Here is a 19,177-nt window from a genome sequence, read left to right as displayed (position 1 = left end):
GATGATGACAACAACAATATCATACTGATGAACCCTGACAAACAGCATTAACCCACAGTGGATCTCTTGGTAATGATGATGCGGACGAATTTGCAAGGAGAGGTTCCATAATTATGGTGGCCAGGCTGTAACAGCTCCTTCCCTTGTCTTTTTGGCAAATGTTAACCTGAATTTGCCAAAGATTGATAGAACTCCAATATCAGCAATGGTCATAAATGCAGACTACAGACAATCCAAAATGGCACAGCCAGCAGTTAACCGCTAAAGGAACTTCTAAGCCTTATTAGAACTAATTTCAGAGGATTCAGTATGATCACTATCATCACCCACATAGTAGTGTTAATTTAAAAGCAATAGAATTAAACTCATTATATTAACAGATTTACTCAACTGTAGATACAGGGGAAAATTCATATATACAGTCAAAACCGCCTACAACACTATCATTATTAACATACTGATTAATTAACCAAAATCAATAGTCCCGGCTTAATCCTACTGTATTAGGTTCTTAATAAAAAAGTCATTGGCTGTTAACACATTCATTTTTATGACCAAATATGAATAGTCTCTTAAATGTCATTTAACAGATTTAGACTGTACATTATAACTAATAAAATAATAATAATCATACTTTCAACTTGAATGATACTTTATATTTAAACTAAACTTAGTAAAATACCAGAATTTTGTATTACATTAAATATGCAAAACTCAGCAAATGAATGTAAATCTTACACTAGTGACTTAGTGGCTAGATCACATTTATCAAGTACAGCCTAACGTCGTGAAGGTCCTGAGCCACCCTGCCACCCACCACGATGGCCTGCTGCACCTCTTCCCCCCCCTCGGCCTCGACCAGCAGCTGAAATATTATAAGTAATAACATTATTACCAAGAAATTTACATTACAAACATCAAATATGTTTGCATCTCAAACTAGTTTCTAAGTATAATACATTATAGTATGTTATAAGATATATCAGATACACACTATATTATAGATATACACAAAAAAGATGTGCTATGTAGCTTGTTGTAATATACATAAATTGTGTTTCAATTCTCAGAAAACAGATCATCTGTTTACTGAAAATTGAAACACAACCAAACAATAAGTTTTAACTTATTCTGAACTGTAAGGCCCGAGTACCAACCTTGTGCTCGTAATATGGCACTCTTCCCACGACCTGCAGTCGGTTTATTCCCTTGTCGTTTAAACATAGGAGCATTTTTTAACATATCTGGTAATATTAGAAAACGAATTTTTGAGCCTCTAATGTAAACATTTTCCAGTTGACCTACACGTCCGTCGCGATAAGTTACAGTGACGCTGGTCATTTGGCAATTCATATTATCTTCAGCTTCTATTAACTTTCCTCGGTACACTTCACCGGTATTTGTTTCACAGGTCACTACATGGCCTTCAGCTTCGTGAAGTACTTTAATAGGCACTCCGATAGACATATTGTATTCTGACTTTAAGCTATTCGCGTAGAAATCAATGTAAAAATATTTGTTCTACAAGATGAAAATGGATAAATATAAGAAAAATAGGACGCTCAAAAGTACAAACAAACAATGGCGTCTTCGCCTAGTGACAATTGACAAAATGACAAATAAGAAATATAATCGATCGTCTGTGTTCATCTGGTATTGTCAAAAGTACAACAACGTAGATAGAGTATAGAATACCGTAGTCCGTCTACTTACAAGTTACAACAAAAATAATTATTGTATGGGTTGTGTGAAGTATGTATATACTGGTGAAGTATGTATATACTGGCATAAAAGAAGTTGCCATGGCAACAAACCTATTATAAGAAAAATGTAGTAAAGTTGTCATGTTGATTTAAAAAATATGTCTTACAGAAAAGTAATGTATTTCTCTATAATTAAATAAAAGCTTTATAAAACTGATCTATCTTTCAAGTCGACCTGTTTAAAAACTTTACATGGTAGCAGAGCGTGGTTCATAAAGAAAAAAAAAAAGAAAAAGCGAAACACAAAATGTCGATCGCAAGAATAGATCCTCTTACAAAAGAAAACTATGATACATGGGTAATACAAGCTGAAGCAGTCTTAGTAAGAAACAAATTATGGAAATACATTGAAACTCCTTTGAGTAAAGATCCAAGTGCAGCAGAAACAGAAGGTGACAGACAAGCTAGATCGGAACTAATTCTTATGATATCTCCCTCTGAGCTTAACCAAATTAAAAAATGCCTATCTGCAAAAGCCGTTTGGAGTACACTAAAAGACATTTATGCAAGCAACGGACCTGCCCGTAAAGCCTTTTTACTAAAACAACTAATTCTAACTAAATTAGATGGTCATGAAATACAAAGTCATTTAAACAAATTCATGGATATAGTTAACAAACTGGCAGACATGGACATAATTATCAACGAAGACCTTTTAACAATATTAATGCTATACAGCCTCTCCAAAGAATACGAGAACTTCAGAGTCGCTATTGAATCACGAGATGTTCTTCCTAAGCCTGAAGAGCTGAAAATTAAAATACTCGAAGAATATGAAGCTCGTCATAATCACAATATAACCAATGACGTCGAACCTGAATCCTCTTTTCAAGAAAAAGCTTTATATGCATCGTGTAAAGTTTGTAAACGAAGAGGTAATATCTTTAAACACAAACACCATAAAATTTGTTCAAACTGCTGGAAGGAAAATAAAGGTAAACAGGCTAAGAAATTTGATTCTTTCCATAAAAATAATTACATAATGCAGTGTTTTTTTACAAATAATAAGAAACTTAAAAACAACACATGGGTTTTAGACAGTGGTTGCACGTCTCATATGACTTATCAACGAGACTTATTTAAAACAATAGATAGTACATCCAGAAAACTTAACTTTGCGACGGACGAATACACTGCAGAGATTAAAGGAAAAGGAATAGTTTCCTTTATAACAAAAAACGGCAACAGTAAGGTAATAACACGCTTACAAGATACTTTATACGTACCGAACCTTTGTACTAATTTACTGTCCGTAAGTAAGATGACAGATGCTGGTTGCTCAGTGCTATTTACTAAAAATAAAGCTATTGTAACTAACCCTAAAAACAAAATAAATATAACTGCATATAAACAAAAAGACGGTCTTTACTATGTATATCCAGATCAACATGAAAGGAACTGTTTAGTCAATAATGATGAGGTTACAAGTTCTCTTCCGAAGAAATCAACAACTTTATCAAGTATTAAAGACTGGCATAGAAAACTGGGTCACATGAACGTAAATGATCTGAAATATGCACGTAGACATGAAAACTTAATTGGCTTAAATTTTGATGCATCGGAAGATTTGAATGACTGTGAAGTATGCATACAAGCAAAACTGCACCGTGAACCTGTTCCACGTAATAAAACAACTCAAAGAACGACAGAATGTTTACAAATCATTCACAGTGATGTGTGTGGTCCTATTCAAACGCCCACCATAAGCGGAAATAAATACTTTGTTACTTTTATAGATGACTATAGTCGATACTGTAGAGTTTATCTAATGAAAAATAAGAGCGAAGTACTTGAAAAATTTAAAGAGTTCAAATAGTTAGCGGAAACACACACAGGTAACAAAATTAAGTTTTTACAATCTGATAACGGGACTGAATATATTAATAAGCAGTTTGACACCTACTTAAAACAGTGTGGCATTCAAAGACGTCTTACCGCACCTTATACTCCACACCAAAACGGAGTTGCTGAACGTAAAAACCGTACCCTATTAGAAAAAGCAAGAGCATTGATGATAGATGCAAATGTACCATTGAAACTTTGGGGCGAGGCAGTGGCTACATCAAATTATTTGGCAAATAGAAACATAAATAATGCCATTGAAAATCAAACACCATTTGAACGATGGGTTAGTAGAAAGCCCTGTGTAAATCATCTATACATATTTGGTAGTAAGACTTTTGTTTTGAAAAAGGGATATAATGGTCACAAATTTGCACCTAAAGCAATTCCAGGGATGTTTGTGGGATACTCTGAAACGTCAAAAGCTTTCAGAATCTACGTTCCTTCTAAAAATCATATCATTACTTCAAAAGATATACGAGTGATGAAATGCATGTACTACGAACAAAGCAAGTACGAACTTTCACCACTTTATAATGAAATTGAGTCTACAGCAAAACCTAAACAATTGTCATCACAACAAACACTACAAAAGAAAATTACTATGACGCTTGATGACAATAATAAATATGACAATAATGTTGATACGCAAAATGATAACAATAAAATTTTGGAACAAGATATTCAGGAACCAACAAATATTGAAAGTGACTACAACTCACTTTCTAATATTGAAGACCCTGTTAACAACGGTGTCGGAGAAGCTGTAAACAATAATGACAATGTAGAAACCGCATCCGTTCAAATAAGGTCCCTAAGAAGTAGATCAAATATCACAGCTCCTAGGCGATACGATGATTTTATCTTAGCCGCAGCAGAAGAAATTGAAAATATTCACAAACCTAAAGAACTCAATTAGGTTTAAAGAACTTATTTACATAAATTCTTTAAAAAAAACTAAAGAGGGTGTGAAGTATGTATATACTGGTGAAGTATGTATATACTGGCATAAAAGAAGTTGCCATGGCAACAAACCTATTATAAGAAAAATGTAGTAAAGTTGTCATGTTGATTTAAAAAATATGTCTTACAGAAAAGTAATGTATTTCTCTATAATTAAATAAAAGCTTTATAAAACTGATCTATCTTTCAAGTCGACCTGTTTAAAAACTTTACAGGTTGTAGACAATTACCTTCTGGACAAAGAGTATAAAGTGGAATCTCGCTATTAAAGGGGCTTAGTCAAGATGTCTTAACAGTAGTTTATGTAGAATATCGAAAACTAAATTTGTACGAAAATCATAGTTTCCGTCGACAAATTTTCTTGACTGACCCTCAAGGGCTTTTACACCCTAGTTTGGGCTGTTTTGGCGAGCGTATCAAATAAATACAATATATATATAATAGTATATACGTAGTCACGTATGCATGTTGGCTAATATAATTATGCTTTATTGAACAGCTCACAGCAGTAAAAGGACTTGGAAAATCAAGTCTTTTAATCCGTAAATATTGCACCCACAAACGATAGAGAGCTGCAGCAGCAGCAGAGTAGCTGAGATGCTAACAAATTCAATATTGTCAAACTTTGAATTTACACTAAATTATCTATTTAAATTTAATTAACATCTTTAATTTTTTTGTAATGATGCTTACGAATTACAAAAAAATAGTAAGTCTTTCTACAATAATATCGCTACTAATCAGGGCCTTCAGAATGACATTAATATGTCAAACAGAGCAAAGCATATTGTTGCGTGACCATTTCCATACAAATTCATTTGGCGGTCACGACTCACAACTCTCGCCAAGTATTTTTTCACAAGTCTCCATAAGACTAGTGTTATACTAATGAGATTTACCAAAAATTTAGGGTGACAAGAAAGTGTATATGTAGATTGAAAATTTATAGATTTCTTGATTTATTATTTCATTTAATATAATATTTAACAATATGTCGAAAATATAACTAAAAACCGCAATTTATTCAACTTTTATTGACAGATCTGTCCGTCCGTGTCAGTTTGAATTTTGAAGTTGGTTTCATTCTGAGCAAAAAGACTTCTAAATTTGGCATTGGCAGTGACATAGTAAATAGTAATCACCTCGGTTCTCCATATGATAATGATTAGTGCCCATAATCCAGATTTTGCTGTGATATATTGTTTGATGACTGACTGATTAGTCCAAATATTTATTTTATTTGCCCATATATTTTACCCTTAGTAATTTGCCTATGATAATTATTCCTACATTATACGGTAGTGGATCTTGTGAGATATGGGAAACCATAATAGTCACGACAAGCCTAGCACAGATGGAAGCGGCAGTGGGGCTAGTACACCTCGAGGGTCGACTCGTGGAGCTAGATCTGGTTCCAGCGGAGAGCTACAAGGTCACACAGACAAGCCGGAAGCACCTGCGCCCTTGTCGCTAGTGCCTGTAGAAAAACTAGGAAAGGTAGGTTATCCTACTTTTCATCACTATTGTGATTTGATTTCATTGCCAACCTGCCAATTTTTATTTATAAGTGTGCTATGAAATAATTATTGGTTAAGGTTTACAATTCAATACCTCGATTTTGAGGTCGGGGGAGGGTATACTTATCACCCCCAACCAATTTCAAGTACTAGAAACAGTTATATCAGTAGAAAAATAAAAATAAACCAAAACATACATATAATACCTAACATTAACTGGGCCCATCGTCCTCAAAGTCATCCACATAAGCCGGTCGTTTACCAAGCAAAATTCACCAAGTTTAAAAAAAAACAAATAAAAGCACGCACATTGACGAGAAAACAACAGAAATGTAAAAAGTAACGGCTTTTTAACGAATAATCTGCACTGTAACACTAACACACTGTTCTGGCGGATTGTTTACAAATTTCTAATATTGCACAAAACATCGAAAAAAAAATTAATTAGCTTAAATTACAACTCAAGCAGCATAAATTACTCCAAATCTCACAGAGGTTTTCGAATCAAGGTCCCCCGAGACTCCTACATACTCAGTATAATCAAATTCAAGGTATTGAATATAAGATCCAACCCTAATTATTTAAAAAGTCTGGAATTGTTTTCTTTACTTACTTGTATGCCTTTTACTGCTACAAAAAAACTAAACCAAACACTAACATTAAATTCTTGCATTGTTTATAAATATGAGTTATCTGTTGAGGAAGGATTATGTATTTTGGATTTAATTTAATTACCATTGTTTATGACCCTCTGAATTCAAAAATTTATTATTTTACTTATTATTAGAAATTAATCTAATTATATCCTTTATTTTAAATAATTATTAAACTTGTATCTATAATATTGGTTAGGTGTAAATAAGTAAGGAAGGAAATAATTTAACAAAGTCATGCATTGTTGCTAAATAAGTTTGTCCTTAAACTGACCTGTGATGTAATTGGTTCTGATTTATAGTGCATGCTAATTTCTTCAATAAAATCTAAATATATAACTTTAATTAGTAACTATGTTTGTAAAAAACTTATACACAGAAAGGAAACTACGCCATATCACTGATTACAAACTATCATGGGTTACATACAGTATGTAAGTAGTAGACCAGTACTATTTTGCAAAAAAATCTTCATCTAGATATTGAAAGGAGATCATAAGTTATTTAATAACAAATAAATAAGATATTTCTACTATGTTATATTTGCATGGTTTTAACTTTCAAGTTAAATTTAAACTTTGTAAATGCTATAGCTACTTATATATACATATAGACTCATTTTATTCTTAAGTTAACATAGCTGTAAGCCTAGGCCGTTCAGCATTTCTATAATCTGTTTTGCAAGCAATTAGGCAAACCCTTACAGGTACAGTATTTATTTTAGTTTACCAATCCATTATGGAAAATAATGGATTGGTCTGTAAACCAGAGTATATAAAAGACTTCTCATCAGAAATCAAACCTGGGACTTTTATGCATCTAATTTTATTCAGACTCAATAACCCAATTACCAACCAAGCAATAAAAATGAATGGCTAAACAAGGTAAGGTTAATTTACACTTAGCAAACATTAAATGGTCACATGATGGCAAAGTGGTGAATGACTTGATATGTGAAATATTTGATAAGGAAATTCACATGACAGACACGCGCTATAGAGCTTAATATGACCTCCAATTGAAAGATAATTTCTATTCATGGTTTTTTTATATTTAGAGTGATTCATAATAAACGGCGTCATACTTGCGTTTCACGTGCCTGGTAGGTCTTCTGCACAACTGTATAGATGCTATCAGATAATACTTTCATCTTGATTACGTATACATATAAATAAAGATATATATCTTTTTATATCTAATTTTTTTTAATAATAAAATTTCCATATATTATGAAGGTTGTCAGATGTGTTCTTTAATTTTGGATGGTGATTTCCTCACATTTACTATTCATACGCCAAAATAAATACAAATAAATTATAAGGATGCAATCTGATTATTGAACGGCATGCTTGCAATCAAAGACGAATTAAATCACAATTATAAGAATCAATAAAAGACGTGGGTAATCTTATCGGATTTGTCGTTTGTTTGCTTAGTTGCGAATAAGAACGCGATGGGATTGCCCGCAATCACCGAACTTCGGTTTTCCATCGTAGGGATACAGGTTCGAAATTTGAAAAGAAAGAAAACATGCATAAAACCCACTTGTAAGGTACGATAACACTATAGGCCTATGTCATTTAAGGATTTTAGTTTCCATCTATTACTTTGTCTGTTTCATTGTTCCGAAAAGAAAACATCGCAACTCATCTGAAAAAATTGTTCAAGGCAAAGCAGTAACGTAATTAAATCGTTACATTCGCTAATGTATACATATCAATCCGCACGAGATTTTGTTTTTTTATACTGAATTTCTTATTAATTTAATTGCAACCTACTAATTGAGTTTAAATCTTTACTGATTTGAGCCACTAAATTTTAAATTATTAATAATAATAAAATAGATCGTTTATATGCGAAGAAAGTGGTACATTCGATTTGGATAAATATTATTTGGTGGATCTGATCAGATATGGATCAAAAACTTTTTTTATAGATAGTATACATACTCGGTGAATTCCCATTATCTTTTCTGATAGTTTGTAAGCATTTCTATTGATAATAATCTCCATTCATAATAGATATACACAAGCAGTGCTAAACTAGTTTCTTAAACCATATGGCGCAAGTAGGTATATTGACAGATGGCCAATTCTAGCAACTCTGAAATTATCTAAAATATTTGTAAAATAATCAGTAGCTTTTGACTTCTTAATGTGTACTTGATAGCTATTATTAAATAGTCTTTTGTTTGCTTTGCTTTCGTATATTCATTAATCAACTAACTAACTTAGCTGAAAAAACTATAAACCAATTCCTTTGTTACGGTATACAGGTAGCAAGGGATCAGGTCAAACAAATTATTGTAATTATTTAAAACCATATAAATTTGCACTCTACCAATGTGTAATAGGAGAGTACCTCCTCTGCTCTCGAACGCAAGTACCATGGAAGAAAGGAGATTAAAAAGTAACCTTCGTAGCAGAGTTGCACGGTTTATTACTTATATTACGGCTACTGAAGATTCTTTTTTAATGTAGCATATGATCATTTTGTACAAAGTGTAATTCGTTAGAATTAAAAGCCTTTTTTTGTTTTAAAAGTTGATTAAATTTTTAATTTTCGTCCTTATCGGATGTAAGGCTAAGCCTTAGCTAAGACAAAGTCATTGCCACTGGCATCGATCAAGATTAGTTTATTTTTGTAATTAAACATTATCGGTCAGGCTAATTAGTTACATAAAATGTAGCTTTTTTATTGTCCTAATCTACAATCAAGACAGATTATTACGTTGCAAAATAATATCTGTCAAATTCAACTTCTCTGAAGGACGCTAAATAGATTAGCAATTGTCATATTTGCTTTGAGCCTCTGTTGTTAAGATTACATTCTCCGAATAAAGAATTGCGTAGATGTTCTGTGCCGGATTTAAATTTCGAATTTTATCGCATTATAAAATTATCCTTGAAGTGAATACCGCAAAACTGCAGGTCGGCGTCCACTTCCTTGTTGGATTTTGTTAAAACAAACGCTTCGGTTAGAAAAATATTACTGAAATAAATAAGTAATTTTAATATGTCACCTTACAGTTGCTGGCCCAACGGTCACAAAAGGAGGATGGTGTCAATGGTGTCACAGAAAATTCTTTTACGGTAAATATTTTAATTTTATTATAAGCACCGATAAACTATATTAAAATATAATTTACTACTATAGATAACTCAAAGTATACTGTTTTTATAATCTCAAAGTACAGAAAGCACCAAGAACTGCTAAATTCCGAATAAATAACGAAATCAATACAGCAAATAGATATGATAAAAAAACAATTTATACATATAACATTTGTCTAAAATTTATGAAGCGAAGCAATCACATTCCATGTAAATAAAAAATCGCCAGGACTTAAATAAGGGATATTAAGTAAAAAAATGCTCTTAATTTACATGTACTGCCATTTCTCAAATCAATGGAGTAGTAAGGACAAGACTGACAATAAACCCTTTTAAATCGCCAAGTTTATTTTATATTTTTGCAAAGTGATTGCAACCATTACATCATGTTAAAGCAGTTCATTATTGTAATGAATTAAGAAAACCAAACGTTTCACTTCTATCTGTGAGGTACGGCACATACATAGGAGTATGCACATACCGTACTGTGGGAACAGGCCAAAACGTAGCATCAAGGCCAAAACGTAACTAAAAAAAAAATTAATCCATTTAAATACAAACTAATGGCGAAATATTATGTCGCCAAGCGCTCGGAGACAGCTGGAGCAAATAATTTAATTTATTCCTTGATATCTGTGTAATGTTTTTTGAGAGAAATTGGGAAAATATACCTCCATAAATTTATTTATTATCAGATTCAATGGCTATATGAAATCTAATTAATTAATTGTTACAGAAATATCTATTTCCCCGGTATCCGGAGCTGGCCCGCCAGTTCTATTGGTATATCCACAGACTGGGAAAGTGCAAGAATAAACATATCCCCCTTAACACGTTCCGGCACCAATGCGAAAGGATCCTCGCCATACTGGATGATAATGTTATTATTGATACATATGTCAGGTAACAAAAATAATACCACTGTTTAGAATTTCTTCAGATACCGTCCTATTCCTTGAAATAAGTATGAGAACAGTGAAAAAATCTACTAATCTACCTTTTAAGGTCGGTAAAGATTTCTATGTTTCGTAATCATTTCTTTTTTTCTAAAAGGCTTTTACGTAATCAGCCTTCTGTGTCGATCGACATGCCTTTCTTTACCTTACAAGCGAATGTTTTTAAGTACATAGGTGAATAGCCAGTCCAGGTCCGAACCTACGACTACAGGAACACCAGTGGCACCCTGAGGCCAACACTGCTCTTATAAGACAGAGAATTTGTCTAAAAATATGTAAAAAATAAAATATGTATATGTAAAAGTACCCCTTTATAAAAATGCGCATGAAAAATTTGTAAAACTTAAATATTTAATTTCCAGAATGTTCTGCACTGATCCTGAAGAAGCTAAGGTAACCCCAGAAGATTTGCGTAGTCTACTTTATGTCAGCTATAAACTGTCTATGGACTACTATCCAGAAGGACCCCAGACTTGTATGCAGGTAAATAACTACTCTAGGTCACATACACATACTCTTTCGTTTACTATGATAATAACAGAGACAGCATGTTCCAGTATGTTCTAAATTTGAATATTTGCTTAGCATTTTGAATGCTGTTATAATAATTCGTTATTAAAAAGCGAGCCTATCTTTTTGATTCAGAGTACTTTGCATATCCCACAAGTCCCAGTAACGAGTTAACACGTAAACAAGCTTTATGTTTACGTGTAATTATTATTCTTAAATTAAAAAATATATTAATATATATATACATTCATCAAAGACTGAGAAACACTATCTTAGCATCAGATAGGAAACATATAATTACGACTTGTGTCATGTGACTGACGTATGAAAATCAATATTTATTATGCATCTTTTGATAAATTGATGGTGAAGGAAAACATCGTGAGGAAACCGACATTTCTTGGACCCAAAAAGTCGACGACGCGTGTCAGGCACTGGAGGTTGATCACCTACTTGCCTATTAGATTGAAAAATGATCATGAAACAGATTCAAAAATCTAAAGCCAAGACCTAAAGAGGTTGTAGCGCCACTGATTTTTTTTTTATATAAATTTATGTTCACTTAAAAAGTCATATTTAACATATTCAATTTATATACAATTTTGGTCTATTACGAACGCCTTGACTTCGCCATTAAGACTTCGATATTGTTTTAATATGAAGTCCATGCAAAATAGAGAAGTTATTTTGAATTCTTTATAGATAAACAAGACGTTAAATGCGGTAGTCAATGGATGTTACAATAAGAAGGAGTCACACAGTGTAGGATTTGTGGTACGCTGGTTGGAGGAACATTGCCATCGACTCATCTTTCCTGTACACAGGTATTTCACTCTAATTCAAACTCAAAATATCTTTATTCATATACATATTCACTTATGAACGAAAAAAATTATAATAATTGTATATTGATTGTGAAGAAGGGGGATGTTAGTTGGCGCTGCGCCGTCTAAAGTTTTCATGTCATTTTCACACATGTATATCATTTCTAAAGAAAGAAAGGAAGGCAAAAAACAAGATGGGAGGATGATATTAGGAAGGTAGCTGGAACAACATGGCAAAGAGAAGCCACTGATAGACATAGATGGGAAAGCCTAGGGGAGGCCTATGCCAAAAGGCAAACTGATACCAATGTCGAAAATTAAAATAAATCTAATGTATATTTATATGATGTTAATCAGTAATAAAGGCTATTTTGATTTGATATGATTTGATATCCTTTCTATAACATATTTTCATATCTGATAATCCTAATTTTCGCATGATGAGCAAAAATAAAATACAATCTCATTCGTAAAAAAAATTGTCTGTTGACAAAGGAATCGTTTAGGAAGGTTTATTCGCGTTTAGAAGCAGAGACAGATGGAGAGTTCTGACCGCTCAAGGCTATTTGTGGGGATGCCCCCTTTTATTTTTATTTTGTTTTCAAATTCAATAGTTTCTAAAAAACATATGTGCAATCCACACGTGGTAGAAGTTAAACCTTCAAAAACTTTGTGAAACTTCTTTAGAATCTGTGTGATTTCAAACCGGATGCAATGGAAAAATAATTAATCATCACTACATATTATAAAACAAAGTCTTTCTCTGTCCCTATGTTCCTTTGTATGCTTAAATCTTTGAAACTACGCAACGGATTTTGATGCGGTTTTTTTTAATAGATATAGTGATTCAAGAGGAAGGTTTATATGTAAAAGAACATCCATTAAATAGTGGAGAAGTACTGTTATTTTAGAGGTTTCTAATGTGATGTCGTAAATAGTTACATTTTTTCGCTTACATTGCAAACGCAGGCTGAACCCTACGAGTTTTATCAAAATAATGCACTAAGTATTGTACACATTGAAAAGGTCTACAGAAAAGTCCGTGATGGTATATGTCTATCTCTTATGGATGACCCACATTTTTATATACAACGTTCACAGATTTTCTGTAGTGTATTTAGTATCAGCATTGCACCCGTGCGAAGCCGGGGCGGGCCGCTAGTAATATATAAATTAAACATTTTTTAATTTATAAGTTTAATATTAATCTTTAATTTGGCAAAAACTAAAACAAACGAAAGTTTGAAATTCGATAAAATGAAAAAGCGGCAGTAAAAGGAGGCTGTATAATGCCTCCTATCTCATTTTCTCCCACGTTAAAAAATATGAATTTATGTTTCTGTCTCTTTTTCCGTTGCATCCGGTTTGAAATCACAACGATTCTAAAGAAGTTTCACTTCAAAAAATATATTGTATGTACATTAGCGAGAGCGCTGTAAGTTTTTTTGCTGGCGAAGTGTGGAGTGTAAGTAACTTTTAACTCTTTTAGTGCTGAAAAAGTTTTGCAGCTGCAGTTGGTAACACTCATATATTTTGGTATCTTTTTGGATTTTGTTGAGTTTTTGATAGATTTTTGTACCGGCGATTCTTCATTTAATTTGGATTCTAAAATCTCCCCTCTTCTTGTAGATCCAGTTCACAGTTTTAGTTTTTTGTCTCAGTATAGTTGAAATATGCAGGGCATGATGCAAAGGATCTAGCTAAGACGCGATTTCAGCGCGCGCCCGTAGATCGTCGCGCCCTAGGCTGCCTAATTAGCCTAAGGGTTAATCAGGCCCTGTTTAGAAGGTTTGCGGGTGACATTCTATGAAGTTGACATTAGTTTTGAACCATTCACAGATACTGTGTCCACTTATTAGCCACTCGTCACCGTGAATTGGAATCCCAACTGGAGTCTAGTCCCGGTGAAAGTGGAACTGGAATTGAGTTGGCCACGCCCGTATTGGACCGAGTCGGCCCTCGGGCTGCATTGTTGCCTGTTTCTGCTGCTTGGCTGGTCGCTGCAACATTGTCACAGGTATTTTTTTTTAATTACAGATATTTTTAATGTGACAGAACTACATCTTAGTTATATTAAAAGCCCAGAATTAGTCTACTTTGTTGTATTCTGTACATTTAGTACTAACTGTATCTATAACCTTCAGTTTGTCAAAGAATTTTTCGTGTCTTGTTGCAAAATGATAAGAAAGGAGAAAATATTCCACAGTGATAAGAAACATAAATTATGAATAAAGTTATGATTAATATTTGTTATATGTTTTGGAAAGCAATTTTTAAATTTCAATACAAACATTGAAGTTTACATTAAGTTTTGAGTAGTTAAATATTGCTTATTTTAATACAGCTGTTACATCCATCATCAACGTTTGTAGAGTTCCGCGTACGAAAGAACAAAATAAAAATAAAAAATTTGAACTTTTATTTAGATCTTAACGCGTCTATTTCCCTAATAATTATTCGTTATATTTAAATGGCCTTTAGGGTTTTTTTAATTTGCACCAATGAGGAGCTAGTGCGATGAATAATTGTACTGGTTTCAACCTCTCTTTAAAATATGTTTTAATTTTCCAGTTATATACCCGCCCGCTGAAGCCTCCACCGGTAACCACTAGTGGTGGGGGCAGCGCGAGCGCAGCCTGGATGTCGAGACTAGTCTGTGCGTTGCCTTCACATTGGGTGCCGCTTTACTCCTCTAACGAACATGGTCTGGGAGCCAATCGATTCTTACATCATACGCTGGCGTATAGGTGAGGTCTTTTAAAATAAAATTTAAAATATAATGCTGATAAATGAGAAATGAGAAGTCTGAAATGGAATGGGTGGTTTGAAGATAGCCCTTTCAAAAAGATAGTTTGTTATAAAATATATTAAGTATGTATCTCTATATCATATCTATATAATCTATGTTTTGTTCAGTTTATTCTCTCTTTCACTTTCGTTTTGTTGGCATCTAACTGCTATCGCGCGTAGTATTTTATCAATACCAAATTAAATAAAATACATAATTACTAAAATCTTACCATTGTTCATTTACAGTTATTTATTTTAATTTAATGGTTACACTTAATTTTTTTATTTTAATAACTAAACCTTTAACCATATTCAAAGTTTGTGTCTTTCTTATTCAAAATAAATATTAAAAACTTTAACCAAACTTAGCATATTTTACGTTAATTTAATTTTAATCGACGATATTTCTATAAGAGTATCGGCATCGGTATCTTGCTTTGACCACTTGAATCAAACTTTCAATTAATTCGAAATAAACATTAAATATTCGTGCCTATTTAGTATAAATAATTGATACTTCTCTCGAGTAAATGACAAAACGGCAAAAAAATATCTTTGATTATTTTTCTGTGATGTCTATGGTAACTTTAATTTTATATAACAATTCTGTATAAAGTAAAATTTCCGGTCCCATTGATGCCTCTATATGCTTACATTATAATTCCAGAGGTCCAACACTGGTGGTGGTGTCTGGGAAAGCGGAATGTGGTGAAACAGTAACAGTGGTGGTGGCGTCGCCGCAAGAATGGCGGGAAACACACCAGTATTGTGGTGGACCAGACTGTGCCCTAGTACAGCTCTACCCAACGTAAGTAAATATCTTTAACACATTTAAACACATAGAAGAAAATTAAGTGTGTATGTAATTGACAAGCTGAGAAACTACTTAACTAATTTTAAAATTCCTTAATATAAAACATTATCATTTACAATTTAATTAGTACTGTGAATATTTAATTACCAATAAGATTACAGTATCAATGTAAAAAGGCAAAGTTTTCATTAGGTTGCATTTGTTACTATGTATAATGATTAGATTTACATTTTATATCTGTCTATTGCATAAAATTAAAAAATCATTTATTCATAATTCACTTATGAACGTCATAAAAACTATTTATAGCCATATTGTTTATAACGCCATCTATCGAATTCTTTTAAGTGAGTGTTTAAAGAAATATAGCCATATTGTTTATAACGCCATCTATCGAATGTTTTATGTTGATAACTTGTTTAATGATTCCAGGTTCTCGCTGGTTGAGCGCGGTCCACGAATGCTATACCTTAACACATGTATACGCGGATACCCAAAAGGACTCCGCGCTGGTGCTGATCCTCGATCGCCACAACTCTCAGTTAACGAAGGCTTTGATAGCTTTACGTTTAAGGGAGCGCCTTATCCGCTTAATGCTATTGAGGTACAATTTATATCCTGAGCATTATTGTAATAACTTTAATACTGTTTTATGGTAATTTATTTAAAATGATCAACTATTCCGTTACAGATTTAGTTCAGGGTTGTGGAAAATAAAAATTCTGAACAATGTATTAGTTATTATTTAAAAAAAAATTAAAAAAAGCATTCTATAAAATATTCTTTATACAGGTCTGGGGTTGCGGCGATGGTGCGCTACGCGAGTCACAGTTGGACGTCAAGAAGTGGCAAGTCAAAGAGGCTGAGCGGCATAGAAATGTAAAAACACTACGATATAAATTCATATATTCTTATAAATATTCTTTACATGTAAATTATTTAAGAAATCAAATTTTCGTACTCAATTCAAAGGCATTTACCACCGCTGCGTGTGAATTAATAGGTAACAAAACTTAGGTTTGGAAAGTAAAGGGTATTTATTTTTACCATTAAAGCATTTTATATATCTAAACAAATAATTTTTGTAAAAGAATAACTTAAAATGTTCCCTTTGATTGCATTCTACAAAGTTGGTAGAGTTTAAAGTGTACAGCGCCATCTTTGGAGAATATTAAAATAGTATTGTTTTTAATATCTATTGAAAACTTCTTGCCTATGCCTACTATATCTTTATAATGTTTTATTCATTATGCTTTTCAGGTGAAAATATCGGCAGCTGATTGGATCGAACATCCTGATAGATATTTACTTGAAATGGCCGGCCGCCCTCAGTATAACACAACTGCTTCATAGGGAAATGGAGCAACTGTTAACACAACAATTTCATTGTTAGGGCATCTCCTAATTTGGAGGATATACATTGAACTTATCCTTAAAATATTTGTATTGTGTATACTTTATTAAAAAATAGATGAAACATTGAAAAGCGTGATTGAGATTGAAATATGTATATGCTTTTCAGCTTTGACATTTTACATAGATATATTAAAGATTGAAGTGCCTTTGAGGGTTAAAAATTAACCGTTTGAGGGTTTGTGGTCAAAATTGTTCTATATATTCAACATTAGATATTTTTGTGTCCTCAAAACCTTTAAACAAGAAATCTTATGTAGATTACTTGACTGTTTGCTTAAAAACTAGGACTTACCATTTTATTTAAGATTTTTTTTTAGTTTGGCTTTTCTAAAGTAAAACGTAAGTAAAGTAACTAAAAACAGTAACTCTATATAACGACACTCAAGAGATTTTGACGATGCAAAGAGTTGTTGTTAAATGGAGAGAAGAAAAATCTGTATTAGAAAAAGAAAAGTTTATTTAAGACTAGTGTTAGTAACATACAACACAATTCTTAATCTGTTCTAAGCAGAAATTATCTACTATTTTTTTTTTATTATTTTATTCATGATTGAATGGCATGATATTCGGGACATATGATGACGATAGTCGAGTTTATTACGGGCTAGGGCTAGGACGTTAGATGGAGTTTACACTGTATTTGTATGTCCATAATGAGATAAATCTCATTTAATTTTTTATGGTACTTAAATTTATTATCTGTACATTTAATACTAAAATGTATTGGTTTAAAAAATTATACACTTAGATCTGTGATTTTGCTTCATTAAACAGTATACTACAGGTAAGTTTTAAGAGACCTTCAAATTTACGCATTGGTGCCAATGTCAATGAGTTTATAATTACAATTAAACACCAGTTCACTGCGTTTTGCTCAAAAAAATCTAATATTTACAAAAACTTACAAAGCTTCTTTACTATATTTTATCTTTACTATATTTTATCTTTACAATAGTTTATCTCTTATTTACTGCTGTACTCGTCAAGTCAATTCAGTTGTGTGAATTTTTCATACTACATTATGTAAAAGACAATCTGATGTTAGTTAAGTGTTTATAAAAGATAACTAATGTGTGTAATGTTTTTACTTCGTGTCCATTATGTATATTTTATAGCTGATTGCGTTTTTTTTTCTTCTGAGTATTGTTTGTAGGAAAAATGCTTAATTACATACACATGAGAATCACAATTCTATGTCATTATTTACTAATGTGAAAAATAAATTTGTTAATAATAATTATGAATAATTTTTTATTGAATTTCATGGTTAATTATGAATTTTGAATTGCTTTATACGTTAGGAAATGTTTCACTAAAAATCATATAACTTATATGGCTATCCACAAATTTTCCTACAACCTTTATATTTAATTAAAAATATAACTGTTGTTATTTGTAGGTGCTTACAGTATTCATTTAAGTTTGGTGCTCTGGTTTTTACATAGATATCAAAAGTATATGTTTAAAAAAATGTATTTGAATGAGAAATCTGTGATTGAATGTTAATTATGAAACACTTCTAATATTATTTTAAATGTGCACAGCTTAGTATAGATAAATTATCTATTATAATTTGCTTATGTACACATTGTATTATAGTTGAATAAGTAAAGTATTTTAATAGATATTTGTTTTATTTTGTCACACCTGCATCTTACATTACTGTGACATGCCAATCTGAGCAAGGCAGCAATGTACTTAAATGCTCTTGCGCTATGAATTTGTTCATTTATATGATTAAAATCAGAAAATGGACAGAGTATTTTTTTTCCAGTAATAAAATATCAAATGTTCTATGCCTGTTCCAAGCTTTTAAGGATGATAGACAATCAGACATATCTACAATGATTAAATAAAAAAAAGTATTTATTTTCATAAAACAGAAGATACTACTTAAAGAAATTGCAATAAAAAGTAACATTAAATTTTATATTGATTACTCCAATTTAAATTTATCTAAACTTTCAACTTCGTTGAAGGCTTAATCTGTTGTAGATTTTTGAATGTATACCCTAG

The 19,177-nt window shown here is 32.1% G+C and overlaps 2 protein-coding genes across 4 annotated transcripts; one reads left to right on the top strand and one right to left on the bottom strand.

The window, feature by feature from the left end:
- Positions 1 to 356: 356 nt before the first annotated feature.
- Positions 357 to 1,615, bottom strand: LOC110997086 (small nuclear ribonucleoprotein Sm D3). Its single transcript, XM_022265068.2, has 2 exons — positions 1,158 to 1,615; positions 357 to 865 (listed from the first exon to the last, which is right to left on the bottom strand). Exons 1-2 carry the CDS (start codon positions 1,465 to 1,467, stop codon positions 780 to 782), a joined length of 396 nt encoding a protein of 131 aa, XP_022120760.1. The 5' UTR covers positions 1,468 to 1,615; the 3' UTR covers positions 357 to 779.
- A 4,091-nt stretch (positions 1,616 to 5,706) lies between these two features.
- On the top strand, positions 5,707 to 18,786 carry LOC110997043. 3 transcript variants are annotated; one of them, XM_022264989.2, is made up of 11 exons: positions 5,707 to 6,065; positions 9,768 to 9,830; positions 10,588 to 10,754; positions 11,170 to 11,290; positions 12,020 to 12,141; positions 13,981 to 14,158; positions 14,713 to 14,888; positions 15,599 to 15,739; positions 16,178 to 16,349; positions 16,538 to 16,624; positions 17,006 to 18,786. In XM_022264989.2, exons 1-11 carry the CDS (start codon positions 5,886 to 5,888, stop codon positions 17,096 to 17,098), a joined length of 1,500 nt encoding a protein of 499 aa, XP_022120681.1. In that variant the 5' UTR covers positions 5,707 to 5,885; the 3' UTR covers positions 17,099 to 18,786. The 3 variants fall into 3 exon arrangements, with proteins under 3 accessions (XP_022120681.1, XP_022120682.2, XP_045490446.1); XM_022264990.2 differs by lacking the exon at positions 5,707 to 6,065 and adding an exon at positions 8,156 to 8,290; XM_045634490.1 differs by lacking the exon at positions 5,707 to 6,065 and adding an exon at positions 9,524 to 9,668.
- The last annotated feature ends 391 nt before the right edge of the window (positions 18,787 to 19,177 follow it).

This window comes from Pieris rapae, chromosome 3, assembly GCF_905147795.1.
Source record: "Pieris rapae chromosome 3, ilPieRapa1.1, whole genome shotgun sequence".
Taxonomy (NCBI): Eukaryota; Metazoa; Arthropoda; class Insecta; order Lepidoptera; family Pieridae; genus Pieris; species Pieris rapae.
This window is presented reverse-complemented; position numbering and strand designations above follow the sequence as displayed.

Bases quoted from the DNA above. Each gene is read 5' to 3' on its own strand.
- LOC110997086 (XM_022265068.2), bottom strand. From the start codon at position 1,467: ATGTCTATCGGAGTGCCTATTAAAGTACTTCACGAAGCTGAAGGCCAT. The intron at 866-1,157 runs GTTGGTACTCGG...ATAATATTTCAG, and splicing joins TGCCATATTACGAGCACAAG to CTGCTGGTCGAGGCCGAGGG.
- LOC110997043 (XM_022264989.2), top strand. From the start codon at position 5,886: ATGGGAAACCATAATAGTCACGACAAGCCTAGCACAGATGGAAGCGGC. The intron at 6,066-9,767 runs GTAGGTTATCCT...GTCACCTTACAG, and splicing joins CTGTAGAAAAACTAGGAAAG to TTGCTGGCCCAACGGTCACA. The intron at 14,889-15,598 runs GTGAGGTCTTTT...TTATAATTCCAG, and splicing joins CATCATACGCTGGCGTATAG to AGGTCCAACACTGGTGGTGG.